The 20,318-nt window shown below is 40.2% G+C and overlaps 1 protein-coding gene across 2 annotated transcripts in view; it reads left to right on the forward strand.

Moving 5' to 3' along the window:
- The first annotated feature begins 6,693 nt into the window (after positions 1–6,693).
- Positions 6,694–20,318, forward strand: part of ICA1 (islet cell autoantigen 1) — a 67,453-nt gene continuing 53,828 nt past the window's right edge. Inside the window, exons 1-3 of one of the 2 annotated variants that reach the window (XM_050307698.1) lie at positions 6,694–6,847; positions 16,696–16,742; positions 18,516–18,553. In XM_050307698.1, the coding sequence (XP_050163655.1) occupies positions 18,537–18,553 (17 nt within the window). In that variant the 5' untranslated portion in view covers positions 6,694–6,847; positions 16,696–16,742; positions 18,516–18,536. Of the gene's footprint in view, positions 6,848–16,695; positions 16,743–17,191; positions 17,294–18,515; positions 18,554–20,318 lie in introns of those variants that run through there. The other variant, XM_050307690.1, reaches the window with a different exon arrangement.

Genomic DNA, 20,318 nt, shown 5'->3' on the forward strand with positions numbered 1-20,318 from the left:
GATGGAACAACTCTCATGAAGGCATCAAAGAGAATACGATGACATCTGGGAGCTTCAGCCTGTATTTACTATATTGTTGTCTTCTAAAGAACTCAACAGAAAATGTGCCATTAGGTTCATATTACTGCCATGAAAATCTATTCAATGACGAGCTGTTTTGTTGATATAACATCCTCCAAAGAAGTTTTATTTACTAAACACAGTTTCTGTCAATACTCTGCCCCCTTCTCATTCCCAAACTTGTGGAAAAAGTAAGCACATCTTACCAATCTCTAGCCTTTGGAAACACTGGAAGATGGGATGGTTAAAGGCAGCAGTTAAATTAATGTAAGAACATTTGGCCAGCTCTGTCACTGGCTTTTTTTGACAAATCATTTTATCTGTTTGTCTCAATTTCTCATTTACAAAGTGAAAACAATGATTCTTGCTGTCTCTCTCCCATTTTGTCTTTTCTTACAGACTGCAAACCTCTTTGGGAAAAAAGTTTGGGTTTTTGCTGGGATTATTCAATAATGCTGTTGCAGACTATAATAAAATAAATTCATAGCATACTGCAGCGGCTGGATTGCTTACTCAAGTCCACTGCAGATGGGTATCTTCATTTCAGAATACAACTGATGACTGCGGGCTGTGTGTGTTCAAATTAATATTTTCAAGTCAATGTTTAAGAAGGAGATTTTTTTAATATATTATTGTTCTCAGATGGAATTCAGTGCAAATTGCTACCATTTCTGTTTTCATGTCCCTACCATTAATGTGTCATCATTAAGGATAAACCTGATTCTTGAATGCCTCACTGATTCTCTGGTGAATTTCCACAAATATGAGCTCCATCTAAAGAACAGATTAAATAACACAGCTCTTTTGATTCAAAATGTCAGCTATGAAAAATAGATGGTCACTCCACATGCCTCATTCCTGTCATTCAAATGAAAAGTATTTGACAGGAAAGAGTATTTTGTGTCCTGTTTGCTAGAGTACCCAGGGAGTTTGACAAAGACAATAAAGGAGAGAAATAGTGTAGGATAGTGGAAGAATATACAACAATGTTCAGTGCCAACCAGACAAGAGGAAAGAGAAGTAGTGAAGAGTGCACTGATCACGAATTGCCAAAAAAAGCATATTGCTGCACTTGGACAGCAACATTAGAAGTCTGGACTTCAGACAATATCTAAATATGAAAGAAAAATGCAGGCAAGCCTTTGTGCTCACAGCTGTTTCATTTTAAGTCTGTAGGATCACAGGATGGTAATGATAACTGAGCATCATGAAAGCCACAGTTACAGGTTGACTACTGTTTGGTAAAGTTTTGGTTCTACACTGATGGTCAGAGAAGCTGCCAATAGACTAAAGGTTTTCAGCAGATTACTAAGCTGGAATCATGTCACATAAACAATACAAAGTACATGCCTTATACAGCTACATTATAGAAACTACAGTAATAAATATGAAACAGCAGAACACAAACTGAAGAATTAAACACCTTTAAACAAGATAGATAACTTTTCTAAGAAGTTTGAAAACAGAATGAAGATTGAAAGTCATTTATAAACCCAAGTGGTGTTCTAGACACTGAGAGTAGTGTGACAGGAAAACTAAAAGACCAGCAGATAGATCAGAGAAGATGAAAAAGACTGAAAATATTCATATAAGAAACTGGAGGAAGTTTAAGAGAAACATCATTTCCTGTTCCCCTTTTTTTTCCCCTCAAAATTTCCAAATTTTGAGCAGAAATGCAAACAGGCAGTGACTGTGTCCATAAAGCAAAACATGAAATATTTGTACTTCCTTATGTAGATGACAAACAGAGGGCAAATGACATGTTATGAGAAGATTGAAAAGCCTCTTAATGTGTGAAAATTTAACATCTGTTAATAATAACAATGTTACTGTCTAGGGACAACGAGAAATCCTCTGGGATACCTAATGATATGCAAATTTCTGAAGTAACTACTTCACAGATACACCTAAATGGGGGAGAGAATAACAGCACATGCTATTCTTAAGAAATCCTAAGAAAATAATATATGCTAAAGGGAAAACTATAATTCCTGCTGCTTCAACTGAAAAACAGGGCGTTACCAAAATTTGGGCTTCCAAAAAACTTGCATTTCTAGCTTACTCTCTCTTTCCCCGATGGTTTTCAATTTTCTTATTTGAACTGCTGTCTTATTACTTAAAGAAATATAATAAGCTAAAAGCCATTACATGCATTTGTTAAGAGTATTTTATATAGATAGCATGGAATACAGGAGATGCACCAGTTTAAGTGACAAGGGGAGCATATCCCATAGTATGCCATATAGCAACGCAGTACAGTAGAACATGACTAGACCATGAGTTTCACTGAGTCAACATGGGATTCCAATCTTTATTTGTTCTTTTACAAATTAAATGCAGCTGGAGCAAAGCATAACATGAAGTTCAGATGCAGAAAAGACCTTAAAAGACGAGGACGAGGACTAAGACTAACCACTAGCTTAGTCTCCCAAAAGCTCCAGGTTTGTGTGACTAGGGGCTTGGAAAGTCAGTTCTCTACTATAGGATGTGATGTTTCCAGCTGTGGTGTGGTTAATAGTTCCTCCATACAGGGCTTACTTTATATTTACTTGAGTCTTAGAGCAATTTTAATTATATCATCCAAACAATCTCAGTTTGCAAAACAATGTGGCATTCTACAGAACAGCAGAAATGGACTTGTTTAAGCTCAGGGAACCAACTGCTTGGTTAATTTAAGTAACTAGAGTACTTTGAGGCCCAAAGAGGGAAAAATGTTAGTAGCAGAATGCATGTGGCACCATGCTTTAGGGTGTTTCCTGCATCCAGGCAGCTTTGCCAAAGAATTAAACTTGTGAAAAGTAATAAGCTCACCTTATTTCAGGTATCACTTGCAATAACTGCTTTAGTTACATTTCTGTATTTCTGCTGACCTAAAATTATCTCCATGGGAGATAAGAGAGGTGCTAGAACAACCAGATGGCACTTGTTTATATTTATAACATTCACGTCTGGTGATAAACTAAATGAAACATGGTAAAAGATTAAGAAATGCCTGCACTACAGTGAGGAAGAAAGGTTGAAAACTATTTTTTTTTGAGGTTATATAGTAAGCTCAGCTAATGGTTTGAGACATTAAGGTGGACAATACAAAAAGTTGTCTGTAATTTGCAGGATGTCGGCCTCATGTAAAAGAGAAATGAGCTAGCCTAAGTCCTGATTTTAGGTATATTCACACACATACATGACTGTTGGCACAAAAATAGTTCCGTGATTACAAAAGTACAGTGTTTTCCTGAATCAAGGCTTCTTGAGGAGTATTTCCCCTTCTACATAACTTACCCTGGAGCAACTAAGAAAAATAATACTTTCAAATTTACCAAATAAAATCTCCCTTTTTGTCTTGGTTCTGCTCCTGCATGGCTAAAGTACTTCCTTCACATGCTGTGGGATTTTCTTTTTTCACCCTCTTCTAGGAGATTTGCACATATAAATCCCTTTAAAAGACACAATGAGTTCTTCATACTTAGAAACAAAAAGCTAACACAACCAAGTGCCAGACACGGCTGGAGGGATCCCAGATCCTCATGTACTGCAGGGATACCTTTCGTCACTTATTAGTACCACTTCCCTTTGAAGAGCTAAGAATTCCATGAATATTTTTTCTCTAAAAACCAGTAATATCTGAAATTTCTTTGACTAATGGGGTAATATGTCTAAGGTAAGTATTTACACCTGAGGCTGTTACTCTTTCACAGTCATGGGAACTGTCGTGGTTTTGCCCTGGCTCAATTTACTTTTACACCCCCCATACAATTACTATCAGTTGAGAGAAGGTTTATGCAGACAAAAAGAGACTGAATTGGAAAAAAAAGTATGAGTATTTATTATTAACAAGCTAAAACTAAAGAACTATATTTACAATAATTCTACTTAAGTAAAAGGTATTATGTATTTACAGAAGATACTTCTCCCCCCACCTCCCTTTATATCAGTCCAAGGAGGAGAAGCAGTCCTTTTCCATTCTCGGAATTCCAGCTCTCTCTTTCTCTTCAGTAACTTTGCAGCACTTTCGTCGCAGCTGGAACTCTTTCTCCTTCTCTGTGTCAGCCTTCAGGGCTGGGCCTACCCCCCTCCTGGGTTAAAACCGAAGGCTGGGGTTACCCAGGTCCTGAAAGGGTCTCCTTCCATAGGCTTGCAAGGGGACACTTGCTTACTATGGATCTTCTTCCACAGGGTTACAGGGGATAATGGTTTAGGCGTTCACCCCTGTTTCCCTATGGAGGTCCCTCCCCATGGGAGAACAGTCCTTGATAGACCTCTCCAACATGGTCTAGCATGGATCCTTTACTTGGATCCCCACATTTCACCCGAGCCGCTCCTGCTCCAGCATGAGGTTCTCATCCCCCTCAGGGTCATAAATCTTCAACAGCAGCAGCATGGATCTCTCACTGAGATCCCAAAATCTCACCTGAGCCGTCTCTTGCTCCAGCGTGAGGTTTCCCTCAGGGTCACAAATCTCCAACACCAGCAGCATGGATCTCTCACTGAGATCCCAAGCTTATCTGAGCCGTCTCGCTCCAGCATAAGCATCGTCCCCTTCGAGGGTCACAAAGTCTTCAACAGGACTCTGCCTCATCCGAGCCGTTTCTGCTCCAGCATAAGGCTTTTTCTCTCTGTTAAAGTCACAAATCCCTGGTACATTCACAAGCTCCTCTGTGAGCCACATGGGGGTCTCTTCACCCCAACAAACTTTTACAGGTGGTAGGGATTTTATTTTTCAGTCTTTACCCTGCTGAAGGGAGGGAGAGCGAAAGGGAGAAAAAAGCAGCTCTCCCCCCTTCGAACTTTTCTTCTCTCTCCTGCGACTGCAGCTTTGACCTTGAAAATCCTGTTATCTCATGGCTGGAATTCTTCTGCAGCGGTTTCTCGTCTAAGCAGTTCGTCTTTTAAACCTTTTTTTTATTTTACTCTTTTACAGAAGAGAAGGAAGGCTTCAGTACTACACCTGCCCCCCCACCGCCGGCCCAAGCCAGGGAACGAGGGGGCCTTGGCCCTCCTCGGGCCCGCTACACTTCTACATGGCTGCTGCTCCTAATTTCAACTGCACAACCAACCTTCTCTTCCGTTTTCTTAAAGATGTAATTAGCAAAGGCGTCACTGAACTTTTTGATTGGTTTTTTTGTCCGGAAATCACTTGGACAAAACCATCCTCAGCCCCAGGGATGACCTGGTGGGCAAAACCACGACAGGAACTCAAGTCCAGAGTATGATTAATCTCATCAGAAACTAAAATAAATTAGACAAAACACACCCTAAAATGCATCTTTTTCAATTTACTGTAAAGAGAGCGCTAGGATACCAACACAGCTTAAGAGTGTCTATAGTGTAGCATCTAAAGGTAAATAAGATATCTCACATCAGTTTTCCTGTATTCCAAGCTTTCAGATGCTGAAAAGTATTTTACCTTTTTCTGTAAGACTGAGAACCTCATTAGGATATTTTTCTCCCATGAAAATATTTGCTCACTGTTGCTGTGCCTTACCACAAGGACTATCCTATAAGGATTTCCTCAGTTCTGGAAAACAATCCTGTATTTCTTGCCATAAACCCATTCTACTTTGTCAGCACACCATCTGCTCTACATACATCACGCTCACGTATGACCTGCTGTTAGTGTCAAATAGGGAAAGTAACCAACCTCACAAATCATCCCTGAAATTCCTCAGGTTATACAGCTCTTAAATAAACTATCCCTGTTGACTTCTTCAGAGCTCAGGGAGTGCATGCTTAGCTACCTAATCATTAGGATCCCAAGTCTTTTTCAGAGCCACTGTCTCACAGCACAGTCCCTGCTGCTGAAAACATCTTGCATTTTGCTCTTAGGTGTGTGACTTACAGTGAAGTGGCTCAGCTGTGCCTCACAAAAACACCAAGACACTTCAAGACATGAGCACTTCAGACCCCTGTAAGGTTCAGCAAATGATGCCTCATTACCGACCTAATTTCTATTTTCTACAGTTTCCTCCTGTCCTCTCTTCTTCAAACCTTTCCTGGGGCCCTACCAACTTAAACTCACTTTCTCCATCCCCACGTTCATTCCCTGCGTTGTGCTTACATCCTCACGTGCCATTCTGGTAAGTTAACACTGCCCTATTTAAGTGGGATCATTTTTCACCCTATCTTGCTGCTCCCCGTTTCTCCTTTACTTCGCTTTCAGATGCCACCTGTGAACTTTCCCCCTCATTTTAAGCTCTCAAAACAGCTTAAAATCCACCTCCTTTACTCGAAACAGCTCTCGCAAACCCCCAGTGACCCATTTCTGACGTGAGTTCAAACCCAGCGCTCTCCTGACCCCCTCTGACACTGCCACCTGCCCGCTACGCCAAAGGGATTTTTCTTCCAAGTTTCCACCATCTCGACGACAACTATTTACAGCAGCAAAAAAAAAAAAAAACACACACACACACATTTTAATATTTCCTTGATGCTCCTCGCGGGCACCTGCGGCCCCCCGCAGGCTGGGGCTGAGGCGGTTACCAGGGCCCAAGGAGGGCCCCAGCCCGCGGTGACTCTCCCGCCGCTCCCCTCCCAGCGCAGCCAGGAAAGTGGGAGGAAACGCGCCTTGGCAGTGACCGAGGCGAGGAAGCGGCCGGTCCGAGCTCCGGAGACCTGCCGGCCGCGCCCTCCCGCCTCGGGGGCCAGGCCGGGCCGGGCGGCGGCTCCGCCCCGCTGCGGGGGCGCCCGCGCCGGCACAGGCGGCTCCTCTCGCCGCGCTGACGCCAGCGGCGCTGGAACACCTGGAGGGGCGGCGGCGCCTGCGGCTCAGCCCTTCCCTCCCCTCCGCAAGGTGAGTGCGGGAAGGGGGACTCGCTGGGCTCCGTGCCAGACCCGGGCGGGGGGCGCCGGTGCCGGGCAGCCCCGGGTGGGCGCCGCTCCCCCCGCGGGCAGCCCGCTCGGGGCGAGGGGGGCGGCGCGGCCGCCGGGCCTGTGGCGCTGGAGCCCGAGAGCGGGGTATCAGCGGCCGGACCTGTCCAGGAGGCATCTCCCAGGCACAAGATGGCATCTGCCCCTCCTTGTGCCTTGTGTTCCCCCTCCCGCCGTGCGGTCGTCTCGCCATGATTATTGCATTTATCCGTTTGTGCCTCCCGTACATCCTCCCTGGCTCTGTGCCCGCTGGAAGCGGGGAGGGAAACGGCCGGTTCTCCTCGGCGGTTTCCGGCTGGGCTGCCGGGCTGAGGCGCGGGTTGCCCATTTGCGGTCCGTGCCGCCCTGGGGGCCGGCCGGGTCGAGAGGGGTGGCGGGGCATCCTCTGGTCAGGTAATGTCAGACACCAAAGCGGCACCGGGGCAGTGACAGCTGGGGAAATGGCAATTCCGGAAACCCAAATTTCTGAGTTAAAGCTTGTAATTTGTGAAAGGTTGATCTTGGTACTCAGATTTGCTCTATATCCCTCCACCTGATCCGCGTAGGCTGCTCTAGTAATTTAAAAGAAAAAAGGAAAACATCATCTCGGTTCTTAGGAGGAGAAAAGGGTGAAGGGCACTGTGCTCTTTTATTTTTTGGTATCATTATGGGTATGTTCAGTGCCAACTGTAAATAAGTCTCCTGTTCCACACTGTTTTGCGTAATGCTGATAGCCTCAAGGATCTGCATGGCCTCTCTCTTAAAACGGTAATTCGGATATGCCTTAGTTCAAATGTATAAATGTGAAACGGAATCGGGTAATCTCAGGGGTACATTCTTTAACCCCTTACCCCAACTTACATTGTGGTAGTATTTTGGAAGCTTGGCATTGGAGTTGTTCTTCTGTTTGGTTGTTTGTAATATTTTCCCCCTGCCTGTGAGCCTTGCTTTAAACCAAGGTGACCTTTTATTTCCATGAAGCACCTGTTTGTTGGTTTTGATGCCTCTCCTCCCCCCCCTCCACGTTTAATTGTGTTATCCTTCTTCTTTCAGTTTCTGGATAGATTTTATTTAATTTGGGTCTCAGAAAGCAGCTGTGACTCTTGTTTCAGAGCAGACTTCTTGGAAACAAACTGTTCTTGTGTTTTGCTCTAGCAAAACTGTGTTTGATCACTTCTGCAAAGTGTTGGGCAGAGGAAATGGTGGGCTGGATTTTGGAGTCTGCAGGGCAGGCTGCATTTGGTTATGATCTTTCCACTGATTTTTCTGGTAATCCACTCTTTTTCTATTTGGTCTACCCAGGGTTCTCAAGGAGAGAGTGGACGAACCCCTTGACAGTGCCATGTGTCTGACACAGATCTAGAAGTTGCAGTTCTTAGTGGTACTTAGCATGAAGTCCAGCAGCATCTCATTTAGGCTTTAGCAATTTTTTTATACTGCTGTTTGAAGAGGGGTAACCTATTGGTTTAAACTGAGTGATGTAATGGCTTAAGGTTTATGTCAATACCACTGAAAGAGGAATTTAGCACAGAGCCACAGAGATCTTTTGAGTCGTGAACTGCCGTAACTGGTATAACTAGTCACATTTTTCACATGACAAACTACTGGAAGGTGATGTGGCAGTTATATGCTGCCAAACCTTGGTCTAAATGAGTTTCTAAAGTTTCTCTACTGTCAGAACTTCATGGGTGACACATTGTTATTCCAGAAAGGTTCAAGCACTATATTGAAAAGTTTAGGTGCTGGTCATTGGAATTTACCTCCTTCTTAGTTGAAAAAAAAATTAAGTGCTTTTTAGATAATAGAGATTTATTCCACTGTGTTTGTTGGAGTTAAAATTCAAATATGAATGTTATTGAAGATTTGCGGGTTCAAGAAGACCAGTTATGACTGTATGGGAAGGTTTCTTTAACATTTTTCTTTCACAAGTTTATATTATTGGGGCGTGGAGGGAATCACATAGTACAAAGTAAAATTCCTTTGGAACCCTACTGCAGGGTTAGGGTTTTTTTCCCCTTAGTAGAGTTCCAGGCCCACCCATCTTTCCATTTCTTCTCTCTTGTCCATACTTTACACAGCTGCTAAATTGTTCTGATGATTTCCCAAGTAATCTTTTCTTGAAGAAATGAATAATAACATCTCTTTTCAGTCTTCAACTAGTGTTGGAAGCTGTCGGTACAAGTTGGCAGAAAAAAAATGTGCCAATATCTCATCTAAACCAGAAGACAAAAAATGTTCTCAAAGACTCTTTTTAATACTGTTTTTAAAATCTACTGCAAGAGTATTGCTCTTAGTTGATTCTTCAAGATGTTTTTGCGACTTCTCAACCATAAAGTCATTCTAAAGACAAAATTATGCCACGTGATGCAGAAGCATTAAAAATACAAAAGCTCGGAAGGTGAAGTTCTTTAAACAAAGAACCAAGCAGTCAAGAACAGTAGAAACATTTGACCTTGTAAGTGTTGCTAGTAATAATAGTCTCACGGTAGTCTTTCCTTGGCTATTGTTAGCCATGGCAAACCGAGGGGCATTTTGACCGTTGTGCAATTATTTACGTCAACCTTGGGAACTGTCTGTACTGAGTCACTGAAGCAGTACTCGGGTGCATCTTGCAAGGAATTTCGTAGGGATCACCGCTGCTCTGGGAACAGTTGGCTGGTGTGCCAGGATCCAAGAACAGTAATATCAAAGTTGAGTGGACTGTGTGTCTGTGGAGAACATACAGCCTGTACTGATGGTGTTTACTCAAAGGGTGGTGAAAGGAGATCACGCTGTATTGTTGTTGCTGTGCATGTTAAGACTATTTTGTTAATCAAATCTCTAATCCATGTATGTGAAATAATCTCCAAGGGAATCTGGAGAAAATTATTTTCTCCTGTTCCCTCCTCCAGCATTGTTTCCCCTTGGGTATAAATGGCATTGCTTTCTGTCTTGTACATGGATGAAAAGGCAAGAGAGAGGCAGAAACTTGAGAGGACTGACTGTGCCAGCAAATAGGGTATCTAATTAAGAGCTGGAAGTTCTAAAACCATATATGTTTATATGTAATATACCATACATGCAAAAAGAGTTGTTTGGTGTTTTGTTTGTTTGGCTGTTTTGGTTTTTTTTTTTGTCCACTGCTTTTCCTATAGGTTCTGCAAGGGAAAGTTTCCTAATATTAAGACTCTAGATGATTACAGATAGAATGTGTCACAAAAATAATCTTGTTGTCTCTTAGAATCTATGCACAGCGCATGTTCCACGTGACATTTTCTTTAATAGTATTCAGCTACTAAGTTTGCAAACACTGGTTTCTGAACTAAGAGAACAAGTGTGTATTACAAAACAATTTGATAATAATTTTTGAGAAATGAAGCAAGTCTGCATTTAGAATGAGGTTAAATACTGGGTTGTATATATTCCTGGTTTTGCTCGTTAGTGGTGAGGTAAGACCTGCCACTCAGTGACTTAGATGCAAAAAATTCTTTTATAAAATGCACATGGTACTTATGATGCTTACCTGGTTCTTTCCTGAGGGCATTCACTCAGTGTTCTTCACAAACGTAAGTGGAACACTTTAATAGTCAAGTAAAAGATGTTACATGAGGGCAAATTGATACTATGTGCTGTCCCTACATTATTTCACAATAAGCAGATGAAAAATCAGTATAATCTGAAAAAGGAATTTAAAATTAATTTTTTGTGTGATTAAATATCTCTGGTTTTATGCTAGTGATTAAGTTCTGCATGCACATGAACTTATCTAGAGAGTTCTAGGATTTGCTCCTCAGTCTTCAACCTGTCAAATTTATTTGAATCAGCATTTATTTGAAATATTTTTTTGGACACTACATGTACTCTGTCTTGAATGCATGTACTATTCTTATAGGTGCTTTTGAGGTAAACCACTGTTTTCAGGAATTTATCATTCATCTGCTTAAAAATCCACAAAAAACCCCTACAAAACCAACCCAGCTCCAAGTGTCATTCCAATACCTGTTATGCCCTAGAAAGGAGATCACTTATGCCTGTAAATTTGAATTGATAGTTTTTGGAATAGGTATATAGTCCTGAACAGACACAAAATTACTTTATAGAGAGGAATGCTAACAGTTGACTTGGTCCTTGCACTTTGTGGGAGCAAAACCAGGTTTTGAAACACACAGTGATGTAGTACCAAATTTCCACTTTTTTGTGTTGGCTAAAACTTGCCTCTAACCACCTCAGTACTGAAAACCCGTGCAGTTCAGATGGACTGAACACTCTTAAGTTCTAGGTATAAGTGAGAAATAAATTTTCAATGTGTAAATTTGCTCTGTTTATATGCCATTGTCTTCTATTAACTTGTATGTATCATGGTTGGGAATAGAAAAATAAAGATTAAAGGACAGCATGAGAAACAGGGCCCTGGATATCATCCTTTGTTTATACTACCCCAGGAAATTAAGTAGAATAATTTCCTGTGTTAATTGTGTATTCTGAAATGTTAGAAGCATGACAGTTGTTTTTTGGAAAAAGTAATTCTTGACAGTACTCTCTGCAGTAGCTATGGTTCATCTGCCCTGCATAGGGAGCATTAAGAGTCAGTGTAAAATTCAGTGAAAAACAGTTCACTATATATTTAATACCAATACTATTTTTTGGATGTACTGTTTGCAAATGGGTTCCTGGGTATTGCTGCAAAATGATGGAAAGCAGACCTGAAATGTTCAGATTTCTTCAGAGCTTGTAAATGGTTTGTAATGGTACAAGTCCTTAATTGCACTGTCTGTCACTTAAGATACCTGCTGGTATTACTGTGGTTTGTTCTCCACGCAGTTTACTAGCTTGAGAAAGAAGGGAGTGTTATTAGCTCAAACTGCTGCCTTGGAGAATGGACTCCAGTTTCTTTGATATTTCTGTTGTTTTGAGTACATGGTTGGGGTTTTTCTGCATGTCAAATTTCAGGGGGCAGTGGGTGTTGAGGGGTGGCTGTTGTGGTTTTTTAGTTTTGTTTTTTTCTTGTAGTTTTGCTTTGGTTTGGGGGTTTCTGTTTGGTTTTTTTTTGTTGTTGTTTTTTTGTTTGGTTGGTTGGTTGTTTTTATTTGTTTGTTTTAATTCTTTGAAGGATCAAGATAAATTAATAAATAGAAAAAAATTTTTGCTGGGATGTCTCATAAGCCTTGATAGATAGGATAAGGAAATGGACAAACTTGTGTATAGAAATATTAGTTCCAGAAGTGTTTGCAGTGAAACTAAAATTTGTTTCCAGGAGTTTTATGGGATATGGCTGTGTCCCAATCACAGTGTTATTCAGTATGCTGCTGACACTTTTTCTCCCCAGTAATTCAACAGACACCGTGAAATCCTAGTTCTGAGAGAATTGGAATAGAAAAGCACTCTCACAGCATAATTTAGCTCTGTAGTTCAGGTGCTTCACTTGAAAAGCATCATTTCTGTGTATACAGAACACAGGGGTGAGGCTCTTCTTCAGGTGCTCAGAGTTGCTCTTTGGAGGTTCTATTCACCACTTGTACAGGGACTTAAAATTGAGAGGCTTGTATGGTAATTTAGGCACTGCAGTTAGATAATTGGGGTCAAACAGCATGGTTTTTTTCCCTCTCAGCACCTCTCAGGTGTATGAATATAAAAGGAGCTCTCTCTGTATAGCAGATGCCATTTATCCTGTGCTTCTTTGAAGAATGTTTGAAACTTCTTTCCAGATATCAGCTCCTGAAATAGTTTGAAAGAGTAATTTTGTTGATACTGCAATCTTATATTACTTCTCCTGAGAAGTAGTGGGTAATCTCTAAGATGTATGCTTCTCAGGATAAGTAGCAAAGCTGTGGATCAGTCTGAAACAAAGGAATAGACAAAAAGTTGTAGTGGATGGAAGGAACTGCTAATGCAACACTCACAGACCAATCTGCAAACTTTTTGAATTAATAAACAAGTGCATCAGTGAGTGGCCTAACAGAATGAAAAGACTTCTGGATTCAAAGCTAAGCATGGATGATTCTGCAGGATTAGAACATCAATGTTGAGAGTTAAGAGCTTTAGAGGAAAAAATAAATCTTGTAATTTTTCATAGATATAGCTTGAGCTCTAGATTAATTTTAGCTGAATTACAGTCATTCATGTAGTTAAGAATAGGAATACCTCTAAGTCTGTGCATAATCTGGATACTGAATGCCTGTATAGACCCAGACAGTTTTCACTCTTCCTGCATTGGCAATATGGATAGTAAAGATCTACAGGCTGTTAATATTGTCTTTTTTTGGGGAAAGGCAAAATGAAAAGCCACTTGAAGCTCCTTGTCTGCATGTCTGTAGACAAACTAGCAAAGATAAAACTGTGCCCAGACTAGTCTTCATCTTGCAGTGAGACTGCTTCTTGCTTTGCAGGCCCATTTACCTGATTCCATTTGATCACAGCTTCCAGCAGGCAGAGTGAGGGAGATATGTTGCCAGCCAAGAGCTGTTGGAGACACAGATGGCATTGATTCCCTCACCTAAGCACATTTTCTTCCCTTCAGAGTATTTTACTTAAATGAAACTATCACTCAACTTTTACATATGGAACTCCTTAAAATTATTCTTTTTTTATTGGTAGTTGTTGCTTAGTACCACTCTACTGTATTAAAAGTTTCTTGGAAGATTATTCATTTTAATAAAAGTGTTGGAATAAGTAAATCAACTGCAATGCATGATTCTGCTACATTTGAAGTTGTAAGTTGCAAGGCTTTTAGGATACAGGGAGTCTGTGGGGATTTGAAGAGCCACAGAACTTATTAGCTGCTTTGGAAGAACAATAAACTGAGAGGACAGTGCTATCAGTGAAAGTGCAGACTCTTCTGTGTCCCTCCTGATGAACACATTACTTGCATATAAGGGTTGATGAATTCTGCTATAGAGCTGTATCACTCCTGAAGTCAAACTGAGTCTAGAAACAGTTTGGATGTATTTTACAGTGCCCAGGCTGAGAGGCTGTGCCAGTCTTCTCTGGCATCACTCTGCAAACATGAAGATTTCTGGAACACAATCCTGAGGCTTCTTGGTGGCTTCTCAAAGAGCCCCTTGGGGATTTCCAAGGTTTCAGCAGGGCTTATGAACCCAGCTGGATCTATATGGGAATGGATGTTTCAGTGCTGTGGTCCTTTATTTTCTGAGCAGACTTGTTATGAATAGAGCCAGCTCAGGTTTAATGCTACAACTGAAGTAGCATCAGTCTCTCTCAAGACACCGGGAAAAATACTTGCAAAATTACTGGAGGTGTGTATGGACTTTTTCAGGAAACGTCAGATCCAGCACTGTGCAGCATTAAATGTGGGTTTATGTACAGTCATCTGTAGTGTGGCACTGCTTTCCCAGGCATGATAAAAAACACCCATGTTTGCTTCCGATAGCCCCTCCCCCATCTAGAGTATCCCTACCTTTTGTTTGTCAAGGTAAAGACTGTCATGGAGATCACTAGTGTTGTGTAACACTTTATTGTCAAAGATAATGGAAACTTTCCGATGCAAATGCTTTCCTATAGGGTGATAAATGATTTTTTCAGTTGTTTGCTGTTTGTGTTTGGTTGTTTTTTTTTTTTTTTTGTTAATCATTGTCAGTATAATATTATTTATTGAAACTTTTTTGTTTTTTTTTAGTCTTAATACACTGGGACGAAAACCAAAAAAAAGTTCCTTACATCAACTCCTTGTGGCAAATTAAGCTTATTTTCATATCTGAAACTGTATGATAAAAGGTTAATTTTAAATTTGACTGCAATTTCAGGGGCAAGTATTGGTGGACTCAAGTTAGTGTCATGTGCTTCCATTGTAGTCAGCTTTGCCAAAGAGCAACTGCCTTGTTGCTTCTGTTCAGGACCTCTATGTCTTGTTCTTCGAAAGCATAACAGAGTTCAAAGCCTAAAGCAGTCAGAAGTTATGTGCTCATTCCTTGGTCTCTTCCTGAAGCCTCAGGGCCAGCAATTTGTGACTGTAGGAATTCTTTGTTACATGATTGTGAAATGTTCCTTTTAATTCTTGGATACTTTCCTGGGCTGTTTCCAGTCTTCCTTTATTAGTATTTCTCACTTTTTGAGGCTAGACTTAGATCTTGGGGTTTCTTAAAAAAAAATCTCACTACTTTCAGCTAACCCAAATGCTCCTAACAGTGTCCTTTGTTACACCTGAACCAATACCTTAACCCTCTTTTGTTCCTGGACTTGGCACAACACGTGAAATTAGAGATTATAAAAATTAATAAATTATGGCCCTGTTAAGTTACTGCAGAGACAAATTACATTGCACATGTAGCAATAATGGAAGAATGAATGTTAATGTTAAAAGTTTTGGCTATGAATGAAAATATATTACTAAAAGGTGAAAATATCTCAGGTAATTTTGAAAACATATACTTCTTGTATGTGTGTTGGCACAGTGTTCATGGGGCAGTGTTATTCTGCTGTCCATTTCTGCTGACTTTCCATCCTTGTGGAAAGTCTTTCATATTAAGCCAATGGTAGCAACAAACTTGCTGCTCTCTCATCTGATCTTCTTTCACATTGTACAAATTTTTCACAGAATCGAATAGGTTGGAAGGGAGCACTAGAAATTGCACAGCCCAGCCTCCTGCTCAACCGAGCCCAGTTAGGGCACGTTGCTCCAGGCCATGTCTATCCCTTGCCTCAGGGGGCAGCTTGTTCCAGTGCTTAACCACCCAGATACAAACATGAGAATTTCTGTAATACTACCTCAACTACATCTGACCCAATTAAATATTCCTATATCATGTTCCTCCACCTTTGTTTCATTTTTTTGTATCTGGGTAATATATACTGTTTCCATTTCAGTAGAGCTTAACTACGATGGTGAAACATGAAATATGAATTAATTTGCACAAGTGTGTCTAACTTGCAAGAAGTTCTGTATAAACAGACATTTTTTAGGGTACATTCAGATCAGCAGAAACCAAAGCAAATGCACATTTATGGTCTAAATTAACAGCTAAAAAATGGCATAATAGTAGTGGACATCCAGGTTTTTCAGCGTTCTTGGTTACTGAGAAAGGTAAAACTCAGATGGGTCTTCTGAGGCATGATTGGTTTCTTTATGAAGATTTCTTGGACAACATCTGGAATGAATGGGATCCAGGAACATTCTTGATAGAAATTGTAAGTGAAATACTGCAAGCCTTATAAAAAGTAATCTGATTATTTTTTAGCAGCCACGGTTCTGTTTTCTCAATGCTAGTGCTTACTGAGTTGTCTTTGCAAACTGAATTCTTATTTAGAACCAAAAGCTGGCTCCATACTGGAAATACAACAGGCCCAGGGATTGAGCTTGAGCACTGGGCTACTGCTTATTCCCACTGTTTAATTACTGCAATCTCCCTGGCGTGGTTTTTATCTATACTACCTAGAACTCTCTGGGACCTTTCTCTCTCATGCCAAGAGCCATTTCCAGCAGGCAGTGTGGGTAAGACTCCACTTCTGTTTCCTTCCACCCTGATCGGCCACATGACACTATCCCAGCAGGCCTTGTAGCCTTGAACACCGTAAGTGCCATCATGTCACACAGCAGGACAGGGAATAGGCACTCTCATTGTCATAGCATGCAAATACTGTCCTAATATCTGTTGTATAACCTCTCTTTGAACTAAAATATTCCCACAAATAATATCTTAAGGGCATAGGTGTGCTATGTAGAACCTGAATGAGTATAACTAAGATGATCTCAGAGTCAAAATATAAAGTCAGATGTTTAGGAAGAAAGAGCATGAGCTGTGCTTGCAAATGAGAACTGTATTACCATGACCTTGATAGATACATTTCTTTTTGTTTTAGGGGAATTTGTTTCCAAGAGGAGCAGGTGGACGTGTACAGTGAGTAAGGTCAGTGCCTTAGACCTTTTTCCCATATTGGTTGCTTTCCCTCTGTTCTAAGTAACATACGTGTTATTTCATCTAGATAGGCTGTTCTTTGCTTCCTGTCAAACCAAGTGTGCTACTGAATAACTGAGTCAGGGATGTGTATACAAGGTAAATCCTGTGGTCTTATCTCACTCAAACACACCCACAGTTGACTTAAGGAGGACCAGTGTGAAAACAGTGAAGTCAAGCATAAAGGTATTAGAAAACTGGAGTTAATGTTGCCTGTGGTTCTAGAAACTACAGCAAAGCCATGACCTGTGCTATCTATTCAGTACCTTGTCTGACTCAGTGGTTCTGTAACACAAATTACAATCTGAAATGATTCTTTCTTCCTCTTTGTTCAGCTGTTAGGCTTTTTATTTAAACTCTACTCTGAAGATAGAGTTATGAATATTCTCATGGTTTCTCCTGCAGTGCTTAAGAGCATGTCACAAAAATTCCAGTTCAGGAGAATTTCCTGCTCTGATATAATCTTGCTGCATCTCATGGAACTTTGCCATGAAGTTTCACAGGTACTGACAGCAGAGAGGTTAGACTCAGAAATCTGGGGTTTGGCTCCATTCAGCTCCAAATGGAAGTGCATGTGCTTCACGCTTGCAGGAAGCACTCAGGTTGTTTGCATTCCCTTGTTTGGGTTCCTGCAATCTGTTCCAGTCCTTTGCCACTCCAGTGCTAACCACACTGTCTGCAAGCAGCACTGTGCTAGATATGTTTCCAGCATCACATCTCCCCTTTGTAGCCCATTTTCTTGCTTGCTTGCCAAAATTTCAGCACCATTACCTTCCTAGCTGCTTTTCCCATTGCTGTTTTCTTAGTCAATCAGCTTCATATCCTAGTGCAGCCTATTGGTGTGTTCATTCTGTGCCTCTTCTTGCCAAAGGCCATTCCCCAGCAGCACCATCTCAGCAGCTTCATTTTGGTCTCATCCACGATCATGCTGCAGTGCCTCCATTTCCATGTTAACTGTGTGCTGAAGGACAGTCTTCTCTAAAAACAGCAGAGGAGAAGCCAAGTGCTTGTTATTTATAAAGAGTGTCAGGCTTGTCTGGTAAATTTGGCCTGGAGAGAGCATGCTGAGGTACCAGTGGGAAGTGATGTGCATGCCATCTGGTCAGCTCAAAGTATAGTGGGAGACTTGAGTATCCAAGCTGGAGACAGTAACTTATAAAATCTAAAGCCCTAATGTACATATATCATATTCTATCCTAAGGAACTGTGTTGTCCCTCATGGAAAAATCACCTGGTCATTAAATTTCACCTCTACAATTCAAGACATGACATAACTAGTGTTTGAAAAAAATAGATCAGTGGGATATAGGCAAAAAATAATAATAATAAAAAAAAAGATAAAATGTAGTTGAAATTTGTTGTGACTAAAATTTGGAGGAAAGAACTTGACTGAGGATGATGCCTAGCATTGACAATTTTGGTATGCCTTGTCAAAAGTCACAGAATTTATGCCAGGTAAATTTGCTTTTGCCTGGAAAACTTGCTAACATATAAGTTGGCATCATAGATGGCACCACTTAAAAAATGTCGTGGATTTATGTGAGAATTGTGTGTTACCTGAGGAAGGCCTTTGGTCCACATATTGAAGAGTTTATTTTTGTAACATGGTAAAGAAGATGCTGCAACATAGTAATTTTGTGTGTGAAAAGGTAGGGGATTTCTAGTGTTTAACTTGGAAATTATGTTTTAAAGGTGTTTGTATTAACTGATAATTTCTTATTTAAGTGTCTGAAGAAAACAAGAATTATGGAAGGTCATAAGTAGTAAGTATCTTGATTATTTTTTCTTATTCTAAAGAGCTAGTAGCATTTGTTATGTTGATTTGTCACAGCCTTTATCACACATTATGTTCTGGCATCTATTATTTATATGAAGTCACTAATGTCAGTAGACATGCTGTTTAAAAAAAATAAAAATAAAAACTGAAAAACTGCCAAAGAGTAGAAAAACAAATAATTGACCAGATAGAAAAATAGGATATCAGTTTCCTGTGTAATGGAAATAAATATTAACTGTCATATTTCAAGAGGTTTTCTCTGATCATCAGCTTCACAATAAAGTACATCCTTCTTTCAGTTATATTTTCTGATTGTTTAACAAAACCTAAGTATGTTCGTGGTTGCTTGACACAAAATCCGTCTTAAAAGGTATGAACAGGTTTCTACCAATTTTCCATCAAGTATTTCAGTAATGTGATTGAGTCATTATCTTAAACAGAAGTCATTAAATTAAATTAGAAGCTGAATTTGTGTGTAATAGTAAAAAATTATATTCCTCTTATTCCTTCAGTTGGTTTATCAGTCTTGTAATTCAGGAATCTGTACTAATCCCAGCATTTTTTCTTAATCTTTTTGTGACCTGAGATTAATAACTCATTTTTATTCCTTGCACCATGCCCCCAGAATTTCTGGTGACCTCAACTGAGGTAGCTACCTAGGCTAGTTAACATCAGATGAATTATGGTGTTTTCTTCACTTGACCACTGAAATGAGATATCAGTTATTTGCACAGCTGTGGGAGAAATTAAAGCAGCCAAACAGCAGACAACCAGGGCCTTTATAATACCCTCTGAGCAGTTCGATGGGTTTTTTAATTAATATTTTTTAAATAATGCTATTTTTAAACTTTCATATTCTATTTTCTCATAATGCAGGGATATTTTACTATTTGTTAGAGGTTGCAGATTTTGTATTTTAAAGGTGTATTTATCAAGTCAATATAGTCTTCACCAAAGTTGATAGGCTGTCTGTTGTCCATGTGTGTAATAGTTTGTTTGTGCAGAATTTCAAATGAAATGTGTTTTGCATGCTGTTGTTTATTTTCTGCTGTATCACCAGAAGACCTTTATTTTCATTTTAATTAAATACATAAATAAAATTCTGGGAACTAATGTTTGTGTAGAATTAAGTGGGTAAATATCTTCACTTTTCAAGTTTGGGGAAGAAGCCAAGAAGTTCTGTGTATAAGTGCTTTTTAAAATTTGGTACCTGCTCACTTCCAGTTTAATTTCTTATCCTCTCTTTGGTGATTAAGGCACTGTTGCCTAACTCACTGATTAAACGTAGCGAAGCAAGTAACATACCCCTGGGAAACAAATTTCCTTTTCAGGTTAAATTGTATCACTGGCAACTCTGTAGGGTAGATGTGCCACCCATGGGGAAGCACTGTATCAATGGCTGTTTGGGTTTTTTTGTTTTGTTTTTGTTTTGTTTTTGGTTTGGTTTGGTTTTGTTTTGTTTTTGTTTTTGTTTGTTTGTTGTGTTTGTTTTGGTTTTTTTAATGGCTTCATTTTATATATATAAAATCAGGATTATAGAATGGTTTGGGTGGAAGAGACCTTAAAGATCATCTAGCTCTAACACCCCTGCCATGGGCAAGTACATGTGTCTCAGTACATGACTTGATGTGTATGTTGGGTTTGAAGACCTCTTGGGTTAGCATCTCTGAGCTGTCTGTGTGTTGTGAACAGAGCTGGTGGTCAGCATCTCACTAATGAGCCACAGTTCATCACTCCACAGGTAGAAAGTA

This window comes from Myiozetetes cayanensis, unplaced genomic scaffold (assembly GCF_022539395.1).
Source record: "Myiozetetes cayanensis isolate MyiCay16 unplaced genomic scaffold, myiCay2020 scf1, whole genome shotgun sequence".
Lineage (NCBI taxonomy): Eukaryota > Metazoa > Chordata > Aves > Passeriformes > Tyrannidae > Myiozetetes > Myiozetetes cayanensis.